At 35.0% G+C, this 13,125-nt stretch overlaps 1 protein-coding gene across 1 annotated transcript in view; it reads right to left on the bottom strand.

The window, feature by feature from the left end:
* Positions 1 to 772: 772 nt before the first annotated feature.
* The window catches only part of Syde2 (synapse defective Rho GTPase homolog 2), a 32,636-nt gene continuing 20,283 nt past the window's right edge, over positions 773 to 13,125 (bottom strand). The window contains exons 4-7 of the mRNA XM_042681719.1: positions 12,108 to 12,234; positions 10,866 to 11,047; positions 9,516 to 9,747; positions 773 to 2,865 (exon numbers count right to left, since the gene is read on the bottom strand). Of these exons, the coding sequence (XP_042537653.1) occupies positions 2,378 to 2,865; positions 9,516 to 9,747; positions 10,866 to 11,047; positions 12,108 to 12,234 (1,029 nt within the window). The 3' untranslated portion in view covers positions 773 to 2,377. The remainder of the gene's footprint in view (positions 2,866 to 9,515; positions 9,748 to 10,865; positions 11,048 to 12,107; positions 12,235 to 13,125) is intronic.

Here is a 13,125-nt window from a genome sequence, read left to right as displayed (position 1 = left end):
GAAACATATAAAATGATGAGTTATAATAAAGAAGATATTTTATTGTCAAAGAAAAACAAAGAATATATGTTAAGAATCCTTGGATGAGAACTCGAAGTACCCTAAATAAATGTGACATTTCAAAAGTATGATTTTTAATAGCCATAGTAAGAAATTATCTTCTGTCAAATATTAAGGCAATTACATATTACAAGAAAAATCAAAATAAAAATCTGCAAAAGCTAGGACCCAATTTCAAAGCAAATAGCATATTATATGATTTGGAAAATTACAGCTTTGAGAAAAAATAGAATCCATTCTTTGTTGCTTAGAATATTTCCTTTAAAGATGTAACGTGGATAAGCAGAGGCAGCAAGTCTCCTAGGCTTACTTGTGAATACTTTTAAATTGTCTAGTACCACTTCTAATTATTGGTTTGAAGTAGCAGGCCACTAAAAGTAAAGGCATTTGAATTTATTCTGCACTTCTGGAAGCAGATGAGTCAATAAAAAGTGTAGTGGCTGGAAATGTAGCTTAGTGGTAGAGCATTTGTCTAGCATGCACAAGACCAGGCCCCGAGTTCCATCCTCAACACTCTCAAAAAAGTTTGTAGGTATGATTCAGTACGTTAGACAACATAGGATTATAGAATTCTCTGCTTAAGGTAGCACAGATGAACTTTAAAACAATTTTCATCCAAAATAAAATACGTACGGTCCTTAATTCGGATGCTAGAAAATTCAATTTGGGATAAATGTTATTACATATATTTATGGGTAATACATTAAGAATATTAAAATAAGTGATCTCTAACTAAAATCATTATAATAGCATGACACTAAAAGTTATCATTTTTAATACAATTTTTACATTTCTGGAACAGTTCATTCAATACATACAGTATGCAAGACATACAAAGCCACAGGAAGACAATAGACAGCCTCCTTATAAAACACCTAAAAGTACTTTTGTTCTCATTGTTTACCCGTGACAGACACCACCTGTCACATTCTTTTGATATTCTAAATTATTACACAATGCCTTAAAAAAAGTTTCACATAAAAACACTTACCTTTTTATGAGGGCTCTCAAATTAAATAACTAAATGTTCTGTATACCAATGTATAATTGCATAGAAATATTTTATTAGAAAAGTATTAAGCCAGTTTTTAATGGCTGCCATACCTAAAAGTTGGTACATCAATTTTCATATAATTTTTAAAGTATACATTCTGCAGGTATAAAACTTTTAAAAAATACATTCAATTTAATTTTTTAAAACTTTCTAAATTTACATTTTCAAACACCGCTATGATTGCTATAATAGCTAGATTATAGATATACTTAGCCAAAATAAGTTAATATTTAAAAATCAACAATGTAGTATGCTGGCAAGATACTGTCTTTCAAAATAAGTAGGAGTCATTATAAGGTCAATATACTAAGTGTGCTACTACAAATAAATACATCACAAAACACAAAAGATGCATAGACCAAATTTTAAACATCCAAGTCATTAGTGCAGAAAAAGGCACTTGATCCCTTATGGAGTTAGAAGATTTCAATTTAACTGGCAAATTTTCCCAGGGGATATCATGACTATGAATCAAAAAGAAAAATCTATTATTTCTACTCAGATATTTCTACAGTGTTTCTATTCAAGTGTTTTTGTTTAACTTCTCCTTTAACCCAAATGTTCTTTCCCTGAAAAAGATATCTGCAAGCTAATCATTTTGGCCTGGTGACATATATACCTTAGAAAATGTGTGTGATTCTGTATCCAATCACCCTCCCCACAACTCTAATACATATACATATGTGCACTTATAAATATATACAGATTTTCAGGATTATAAAAATATTTAACTTTTAAGTTTAAATAATTACTGAATGTTAATACAGAATAGATTAAGATTTGTATAATTTTACTTTTTATTTATAAAAAAGGTTCTCTTATAGCAGCATTTGCGTTGCAAATGAAATATGACCAAATAATGTTGTAGTGTACAAGATTGCTACTGCAAATCAATCTGAGCAGCTCAATGTTCCTCTGAAAGGGACAGCTTTCCCCAGCTACACAGGAGCACTCATAGAGTATAAAACCTGGAGGAGCCAGTGACCTACTTACCTGAACCTTCTAAGTGCATGTGAAAGTCACCACCATAAAACTGGCAAGGTTCCTTAAAACTTCCCCAAATGTCCAAGTTACCTTCACTCTTAGAAGTCTGGTAACAAAATTAGTCAAAATTATATTAATGAATAATATTTTAAATTGAATCATATGAACTTATTAGACAGTAAATGAAGGCTTCAAGAAAAAAACAACTTTAAGAGGTATGAGAAAGAAAATGACTAATTTGAAACTTTGACATTATTAAAAACCAAAGAAAACTCAGTCTCAAACAGTCATATTAAGCTTGTTTTTGTTGAGCTCCCGCTCCAGGTTACCAATCAAAGTATCAATGCTTTCTTGTAGATCTTTGAGATTAACTTTTTGATTGACTGTAGAATCAATGGTCTGCACTGTCAAATACGTCTGAAATGTGCACTCTTTGGACATGGGAACTGGCTGTTCAATTATCATTTCTGCTGCCTCCATTTTGTTATAATCTTCTCCATCTTCTGTATCTTCTGAAGGTACATCATCATTTAAATTTTCTTTTGTAGTTACAAAGTAGTTTTCTCCACAGCTGCTCCAATCTCCTGCATACCGATTGCTAAGTGGACTATCTAATTTGGTCTGCTTTGGTCTAAGTATTCCTGGAGAATCAGTAGTATGAAAATTTAACATGTAAGGTCGTTCTTTCTTCCGCCTCAGATAAGTCAGAGAGGACAAGTGCTCTGTGAAAAAATTGTCTGTTGATTCTTGGACAGTTAAACGTTGCACTAGAAATGAATAATAAATTGGCTTTAGTGATAGTGATCTAACTGGTCTTTAAGAAAACAGAGTTCAAGATAAGCCATTTAATAATCAACTACAAACATGCATTTAAAAAGAACATGCACACTATCAAAGGTCAGCATTCCATAATTATTTTTTCTATCATCAGACATAATTAAGATTAGGAATAGAAGCTAGAAGAACGTTCAGTGGTGCTAATTCATGCTGCATCATAACATCCCCAAATAAAAAGAAATTTCAATGTTGATTAACTTTCTGTGCAAGTTAATTATTACCTAGCTATAATTCAATAGTAGCTAAGCTAGTAGCTTCTCCTAAATTAAAGGCTACAGCAAAAAGCAGGCAAGGCATGTTTGTATACAAACAAAAGAAAACAAAAAGTTTCATTTGTCTGCAAACATCTAAATGAAGCAAATACAACTAAAAGGATTACTCTAAAAGTTCTGATCTCAGTGGGCTTTTGCAATTAGCAGCAGTGTCATAATTTACTAAGCAGCCCAAATTTCACTTTGATAAAATGCGTAAATACTAGTTGACCATTTGTTGTTACCTGAGATTGATTATACAGCATTAGCTACTAAGTCTTCATTTTTTGCCTGAAAATAGTACAGACATTTTATTTTCCCATTCTGGTTAGATATTTACCAATCCCAGTAACATTCCTTATATTACATACATTCTTTTTTTGGTCAGTCATTGGGCTTGAACTCAGGGCCTGGGTGCTGTTTCTGAGCTTTTGCACTCAAGGCTAGCACTCTACCACTTTGAGCCAGAGTACCACTTCTGGTTTTCCTGTGGTTAATTAGAGTCACATGGACTTTCTTGCCCTGGCAGGCTTTGAACCATAATCCTCAAATCTCAGCTTCCTAAGTAGCTAGGATTACAGGTATGAGCCACCAGTGCCTGACAGCTATATTCTTCTCAGATAAAACATACCATGTCTTATGGTAGATCATGTAGAAAATTACCAAAGAAATTCATAGCAGATCAAGGCTTTACTGCTTACTCCGAAAAAAATATTGTCTAAGGTCCTTCTGTATATAAAATAGGCTTCGTTTAAAATGCTGAGACAGAGGTATTAAAGATTATCCATAATTCCTTTCTCTATTGTTTATTTTGTTAATGTCTCTCCTTTTATACTTCCTTCACTAAGATAAAAAAGTCAGTAACAACATGCAAACTTTATAATACAAAATGAATGCTGTTTTTCTCACAAAAGAAGATAATCAAAGTGATATTCAGTGAATAACAACATTCATTATATTCATCAATATATTTTATGTTTTCAACTTAATTTTCATGTTTTAGTTATTGCATAGAGATATTTCACACACTGAAGTTCCAGCTACCCAGGAAGGGACCAAAGGAGGATCAGGTCTGCGGCCAGCCTGGGTAAAGTTAATGTGAAGCCTTTTCTCAAAAACAAACTAGAAGCTGGTATTAGTAGCTCACACCTATAATCCAAGCTACTCAGCAAGGTTAAGATCTGAGGATCATGGTTTGAAGTCAGCACCAAGAAGGAAAGTCAGTGAGACTTTTACCTCCAATTCCCACCAAAAGGTCAAAAGTGGGGCTGTGGCTCAAGTGGTAGAGTACCAGAAGATAAAATCCTGTTGCTGCCAGGTACCAAAGGCTCACATCTGTAATGCTCCACTTAGGAGGCTGAGATCTAAGGATCATGGTTTAAAGCCAGCACCAGGCAGCAAAGTTCATGAGATTCTTATTACTATTTAAGCACCAAAAAAAGCTGGAAGTGGAGCTGTAGCTCAAGTGGTAGAGTTCTAGCCTTCAGTGACAAAGCTAAGGGACAGTGCCCAGGACTTGAGTTCAAGTCCTAGTACCAGAACTAAAGAGATAGGGGAGAGGAGATCCTTCTATTTGAGGAACATAGCTTACAAGATCATAATGTTGTCTCTATTATAATCTGTATTAATTAATATCTGATAGTTCGAATAGTTTATTCTTATCCTTGTCTTGATCCCAACTTACTGAACTAAAAAAGCACCAAAAAAGCCATTAGTGGAGCTGTGGCTCAATTGGTAGAGTGCTAGTCTTTTTTTTTTCTTCTTTTTTTGAGCTTCTTTTTTTGTATATCTTTTTTATTGTAAAGATACTGTACAGAGGGGTTACAGTTACATGAGTATGGTAATTAGTACATTTCCTATCCAGCATTGTTACCTCTTCACTTTGTTTTTCCCCTACCATTCCTTCCTTCCCCACTTCCTGGACTCTTCCTCCCCCTACCCCCCTAAAAAAAGTTGTCAAGTTCTTTTTCAACATAGTGTCTTGTTCATCTCATTGTTACAATGGGTCAATCTGTATCCTTATTTAAGCATTTTGTTACATCCCTTCCTCTCCCCAAATTAGAAAAATGTATATACAAGATAAATGGCATCCGAATCAAATACAGTGAAAACAGGTTATACCATGGGGGAAGAACATACAAAAGAAACAAAAAATTACATAATACATTATAAATACACTAAAAACAACAGCAACAAAGATAAAACCTCTTGTGTCCCTATCATGTGGCTCATTTCGCTTAGCATCAGTTTATAGGCTCATATACACATAGATTTTGACTTTTTCAGCTTGTCCTATACATATACTAGTTATTGCAAATAAGAGAAACCATAGGACCTATGTTTCTTTGGGCCTGGCTTACTTCACTTAATATAATTTTTTCCAAGTCTTTCCATTTCCTAACAAATTGGGTGGTGTCATTCCTTCTGATGGAGGCTAGAGTGCTAGTCTTGAGCACTGGACAATGCCCAGGCTGAGTTCAAGCACCAGTACCAGCACCACAAAAAAAAAAAAAAAAAAAAAAAAGACATAAGGGCTGAGGGTATGGCTCAAGTGTAGAGCACTTGCCTAGCAAACTAGGGGGTCCTGAGTTCAATCCTAAGTATGGGGGGTAAGTAGAGAATAAAAAAATCAAACCCGCCTCAAATCCACTCATTATTTAACAAAAAACTAGGAGTTGTACTCTCTCTACACTTACTTCCCCATCTATAAAGTAACTTTACTTTACACAGCAAACTCTTTTTAACGGAAAAATTCTGTGAAATCTCAAGACATAAAACATATATACAGAAGACTATTCTTATGAAAAGGGAAGTGTGTTTACATTGTTCCTCAATCTATCATCCTCAAAGCTACTTGCAGACACCTTACTGTTTGATGGTTGGTGATCTGAGTAACTGCTGGCAGGACCTGCTAATGGTGGTATGCTAGGATTCTGACTTTGAAAGCAGCATGATATTTCAAATACAAATCTTAAAACAGATATATCTTCTTGCCCAAAATTTAAAAAATACACGAAAATTTAGACAGTAGAAAGGAAGAGGGAAAATTATGCCTCTTTACAACTCTGGAGGAAAAAAAAAAAAAAAAACACCAAAAAAAAAAAAAAAACAAAAAGATGTGTAAGAAAGGAAACCTGTGACTACATGGGATGTGCATTCACTAACACAACATGGCCCTCTCCCATATTCTCTCCAAGTCACCATCAATTTTTTCATCTAGTAACTGCTTTATTTTCTTCCTTCCTTCCATCCTTCCTTCCTTTTTCCCTCCCTCTTTCCCTCCTTCTTCCTTGCTCTTTCTCCCTCTTCCTTTTCTTTTCTTTCTTTCTTGTGCCAGTCTGGGGCTTGCATTCAGGACCTGAGGTGTTTTGCTGGAGGCTAGCACTTTTCCACTTGAGCTACAGCTCCACTTCCAGGTTTTTTGGTACTTAATTGTAGATAACAGTCTCACAGGCTTTGAACCTGGATCCTCAGATCTTGCTCTCTTGAGTAGCTAGGATTACAGATTTGATGTACCAGCACCTGGCAATTTCTGCCTTTTCTTTTCTTTTTCTTTTTATTGTGAAAATACTATACAGAGGGGTTACAACTACATGGGCAAGATAATGAGTATATTTCTTATCAAGCATTGTTGCCTCCTCCTTTGTTTCCCCTTCCCATCCATTCCTATCCTCCCCCTTTCGCCCCCCCCCCAATAAAGTTGTAAAGTTCATTTTTCGACATAACGACTTGTACATCTCATTGTTGCAATGTGTTCACCTATATCCCTATTTAAACTATTTGTTTTTTCCCTTCCCCTCCACAAATTATACCGACATCAAATACAGTGAAAGCAGGGGTTATACCGTGGGGGAGGGACATACAAAGCATCAAAGAAATCATCTTATAAATGTGTTAAAAACAATCGCATGAAAGAAAAAACATTTGAATACATATCTTAGTGTTCATTTCCCTAACATCAACTTATTTGACCTTTTCTGCTTGACTCAGACATATACTAGATATTGCAAATAAGGGAAACCATGGGACCTATGTTTCTTTGGGCCTGGTTTACTTCACTTAATATAATTTTTTCCAAGTCTTTCCATTTCCTAACAAATGGGGCAATGTCATTCTTTCTGATGGAGGTATAGAATTCCATTGTGTATATATACCACATTTTCTTGATCCATTCATCTACTGAGGGGCATCTGGGTTGGTTCCATATCTTAGCTATGGTAAATAATGCTGCAATAAACATAGCGGTGCTTGTTTGTGAACATTTGGAATTTGCCTTTTCTTAAATCCAACAGTAGGTAAGTTAGAGGGTACAGCTATTGCTTCCTTTCATCTTTTGCCCTTTTCTGTTCTTTACCTGAGATACTTAAAAAAAAAATAGTAACAGATTACAGAAGATGTAATTGTTTTCTAAATCAACAACAGAAATCTTTGCAATTAGATGCTATACATGAGTAAGTTATTTAAGGTCATTACTAAAACAGTCAATATGAAATTTGAATCTGCTTTTCATATTCAGATAATGAAATGACACTAACTTCTGATACATATTTAGTAACAAAAAACTCAGGAACTAAAATTGCTTCAAGGGAGGCAAATTTTCATTTGTGATTACGATAAGAAAGCTCCTCTTCTAATTACTGGTGTTTATTAGAATTAAATAAGTTCTAGAAAAAAATGAAGAAACACATTTAAAATTTTGACATGAATTTGGGCTCCAAATTGCAGAAATTAGGTCATTTATCAAAGAATTGAGTCAATTTATTAAAATACAAATTTACAGTAAAAAAACTATAAATACAAATTAAAAACAATACAATAGTAAGTAAAAAAATAAATTATAAAGAATTTTAAGTCTGTATAAAGTTTTAACTTTGCAAATTTAAAAACTGAAATTTTTATTAATTTTTAAATTCATTTTCAAAATTAGATTTATCAAAAAAGACTAGACCAACACTCCTTTGTACTTTGATCTTTCCTACATAAATATTTTATTAAGAGTAACAAAGAATTAAAGAACATTTACTGAGGGCTAAGTTTACACTACCATCCATTTTGCTTACTGCCTTAGGCATTTTATCTCAACCTTCACAATTAACAAATGCAAAGTCAGTACTACTATTTATAGAGAAGCAAAAGGAGGCTTAAAGAAATTACAGTAGTTGCCTGAGACCACCCTGCTAGCAAGTGCCATAGACCAGATGTAAATCTGATTTAACTGTGGGTCAAAGAATTTTTACCCCTGTGCTCAACTCTAAGCATCTAAGAACTGTCCATGAATGCCTGTGCAGTATGGGATGAAATTATTTTTCAATTTGGAACTTAAAAACAGGATCCATTTTTTTTTAAAAAAACACCTAACTAAATATACATTTCTTTGGGCTCTGAAATATGTAAGAAATATAATGGGAAACTAACTGCCAACCTTTGGTCATTTACTGTAATAATGAATGGAAAAGAAAGAGCATAAACTCAAAAATGTTTAAACTGGGGTAATTTGAATAACCATGAACACAGTATATCAGGAACAATGGATATAAGGGAAAAATGAATTATTTCATAGCAGTTAAATCACAAAGAGTAAAGAAATTGATATTAACTGAGAATTAAAAGCTGTGCTGAGCCAGGCACCAGTGGCTCACGCCTGTAATCCAAGCTACTCAGGAGGCTGAGATCTGAGGATCATGGTTCAAAGCCAGCCAAGGCAGACAAGTCTATGAGACTCTTATCTCCAATTAACCACCAAAAAGCCAGAAGCAGAGCTGTGGTTTAGGTGGTAGAGTGGTAGCCTTGTGTGGTACCAGTGGTAGCAGTGTCCAGGCCCTGAATTCAAGCTCCAATACAGGCACCAAAAAATAAAAAGCTCTCCTGAGCACCTAACCTAGGAAAGTTTACATATTTTGTATTTAGTCCTTATATAACATCTACAAGGTCATTATTAAATTCATATGACAAAAGAAAATCCTGTCTACAATGTTAAGAAATTCACCCAAGGTCATATTGCTGATATGTGGCATAACTGGGATTGAGACCCAGATCTGATTCAATTCAAGTATGTACACACACACACACACACACACACACACACACACACACACACACACACACACACACACACACACACACACACACACACACACACACACAGACACACACACCAGCAAAGGCAGAAAATGCAAATGGAAAAATCCAAAGGGAAGGTATCAATTTCAAAACTATTTGAAAAGGCAAAAATCTAGAAAAGATTTTCTTCAATCATATATGGGCATATTTAGTGATTAAGCTAATTCAGACACCTCATCATTGAAAACTATTTCTATAGAATCACTTACCTGGCCAAAGCTGGAGCAAGTAATGAAGAACTTCAATATGTTTTTTAAAATCCAAAGCATTTGCAAGTTCTTCAGAATCAGTGAAGACTCTGTTGTTATGGGTAGAAGTCTCTTGCCTTTGACTTAATAATACTGGTCCGAAACACACTGCCAAATTCTGGCAGGTCATCTTGTTCACTTCATGGTAAGAAGCCACCAATTTTAAATGATCCAACAACATCTTTAGAGTTGCCTACATAAAATGAAATCTTACTTAGTACATTTATACTAAGGCAAATACAATGGCCCAATTTGCAGCAAAAATGTATGTGAACATATGTGTATACACACATAATAATAAAAATAAGTGGCATGATATCACTTTTCAAAAGATTTTCTTTTATCTATTGTTGGCATTTTCATCTCCTTACTCAGTCCCCCTCCCCTACCTCAACCTATCAGGTGCTTCTTTGCTCCTTTGCTATTCCCCTCCCCCACCCAAAGGAAAATCTCATTGGAGAGGGCATAGGACATGTAGGGACCGCCATTAACTACTTAATGTTATTGAACTCAAAAGTTTCTTCCTACTCATCCTTGCACTTTGTTCCCCACATCATGATAAATGCTAGCAAAGTTAGCTTCTTTAAGACAAGCCTAACCAACTCTTTCTCTAATTTTACCTTCTTTTTTTTGGCTTTGAGGCTGAAACTTCAACTCCATACTTTGGCTCACTGGCTGGTGCAATGCCATGTGAACCCTGCCTCCAACCCCTTCCCCTCAATTTTAAGAATAGAGCTAAGGCTGATTATACAGGCCAGCCATGCTTTTTTCTCTCATAGGAATATCTAAGAATGCTGGTGCCAAGCTTAAATTTGGGAGAGGAGTCAAGGAGGAAGAGGCAAGGAGGACCAATTTAAGAATTGGAGCTTAAATCTTAATGCTCAATAAGCCATACACACTATGACATAGTTGAAACATATTAAGCATATTTTAAATTAAACACATCTTAAAATTGTCAATATATTAAAAGAAACCACACCAAAGGGTTCATTATAGTTGCCTTTAGATATTGGTAATTATACCTAGGTTAAAGTTGCATACTAAAACCAGCCAGGTGATTTCTAGATTTATGCTATTTAAGAAGTGATCCAGACTGATGAGTTGTCTGACTCTGATCAAGCTACATTGCACACATAAATGGACATACTCAGTTAAAATCCTATTTGAAGATAATAATTTTTTAAGTGATAAAGACAGAAGTTAAACTCATTAGTGCCACAAATGACAAAGACCTAAGAATCGTTTGTAGCTCTGGAGCTAAGCATATACTTCATTTATTGGCTTTCAGAAATGTATAGCAATTGTGCTTACCTTCTCCACATCTGGAAGACAATTCAACAGGTCAACAGTGTACTTAGAATCACTTGGGTCATTCTCACAACCACTTGCTGACATTTTCAAAGGACTTTTTATCATTGTATCTAACACAGCCTTATAGAGCTGTTTTGATATCAGAGGAGAAGGAAGTTCTCTTAAAAAATCCTTAAGAACACCTTTAGAAAACAAATCAAAACAAGTTGATCACACTTCAATGTGAAATAAACTAAAGTAAATGTTTTTAATGTAAGTATTACAGTCAATTTTCAGTAATCTGAAAACAACAAAGCAACAACCTAAAAAGCATCATCACAGGGAGGCAAAGACAAGGGATCACAGTTTGAAACCATTTTGGCAAAAGTAAAAAATTCTCTGATGGCTCAAGCCTATAATTCAAGCTATTCAGGAGGCTGGACAACTGAGTGTACAGGTTTGAAACCACTCTGGACAGACAAGTCCAACAGATTCTTTATCTCCACTTAACCAGCAAAAAGCCAGAATTGAAGATGTGGCTCAAATAGAATACTAGCTGGGAGTGAAAAAGCTGAGTAAGAGGCCCATAGCTCAAGAAACAACAAAACAAAAAAGCAGGCCAGGCATGGTGTGTGTGTGTGTGTGTGTGTGTGTGTGTGTGTGTGTGTGTGTGTGTGTGTGTGTGTGTGTGTGTGTGTGTGTGTGTGTGTGTGTGTGTGTGTGTGTGTACATATATGTACATCCATACACACATTTACATATATATATATATATATATATATATACATGTATGTATATATTTCCTTTCTCTGGTCTCTTCTATTCAAGTCCATCACATAGAGTTGCCAGATTAATATTCCTAAAAACAATCTTTAATAGCTTTACTTCCTTAATCAAAAATCTTTAATGGAGTCCTTCTGCCTAGTAAATAGTCTAAATTCTCTAGTCAAACAGTCAATGCCCTTTTCATAACCTAAGACACAAATTGAACTCTCATAGCATTTTAGTAATCCCTCTCTCTGCTAGCTACTATAGCTAATTTAGTATAAGTCTTACTTCTCTCATCATTTGTTAGCTGTTTAAGGGCAGGAACCATATCTAATCATTTTCCTACAGAAAATAACGAAGGAGTTTTTTGAAGGAAGGAAAGTTAGACAAGAATCAAGTCACATTAAATCTTGGTTACAAAATAGTGTTTCAATTCTCCTGTCTGTAGATGTAACCTTTCCAAAACAAATATATAAAATAATATCTATTTATCACCTGTTATTACATTTACATCTGGGTACTGGTTTTCACACAGACCAACAGTCTTGCTATCCTTTTCAAAAGCTTCTCGAAGTTCTTTTTTTACTGCAGCCGAACCACATAATCGATATAGGCCTACTACCTAAAAATAAAATTATGGGAACATTATGATAAATTTGACAAATACAAAACATAAGAATACAATATAAATTACATGAACGTGGCAAATATGTTCTGATGGCATTTAATGATAACACTTCAAACATAGCTTTTGAAGTCTCACTATAGACTAAATTGATTAGTTCAATGAAACATCCTAATATTTCATTTCAGTTCAAACAATACAATTTCTATAGTCTCATAAGAAAAATATAGAATCCCTTCTCCTTAGTTTTATATGCTTAACTCGTATCTCCATACCCCAAGATTGTACCCTTTACATCTTTTCTCTTAAACTGAACCTAACATTTCTCAGAGGTAGTATGTCACAGTACTAAACAAGCATGAGTCATAAACTCTCAGTCTATGAGAGTAAATTTGGTAAACTTGGTAAATTTGAGCAAGTTTTTTAATCTCTTTAAAAAAACTCAATTACTGCCAGGCACTGGTGGCTCACACCTGTAATCCTAGCTATTCCAGAGACTGAGATCTGAAGATGGTGGCTCAAAGCTAGTCAGGGCAGGAAAGTCCATGAGATTCTTTTTTTTTTTTTTTTTTGGCCGGTCGTGGGGCCTGAACTCTGGGCCTGGGTGCTATCCCTCAGCTCTTCAGCTCAAGGACAGTGCTCTACCACTTGAGCCACAGCGCCACTTCCAGCTTTTTCTGCTTATGTGGTGCTGAGGAATCAAACCCAGGGCCTCATGCATGCAAGGCAAGCACTCTACCACTGAGCCACTTTCCCATCCTATCCATGAGATTCTTATCTTCATTAACCACCAGAAAAGTGGAAGTGTAGCTGTGGCTCAAAGTGGCAGAGCACTAGGTTTGAGCAAAAATAGCTCAGGGACAACTCCTAGGCCCTGAGTTCAAGCCC

The sequence above is a fragment of the Dipodomys spectabilis genome, unplaced genomic scaffold (assembly GCF_019054845.1).
Source record: "Dipodomys spectabilis isolate Male_0828 unplaced genomic scaffold, ASM1905484v1 ptg000002l, whole genome shotgun sequence".
NCBI lineage: Eukaryota > Metazoa > Chordata > Mammalia > Rodentia > Heteromyidae > Dipodomys > Dipodomys spectabilis.
The sequence above is the reverse complement of the archived record's forward strand: the minus strand, read 5'-3'. Positions and strand labels throughout refer to the sequence as shown.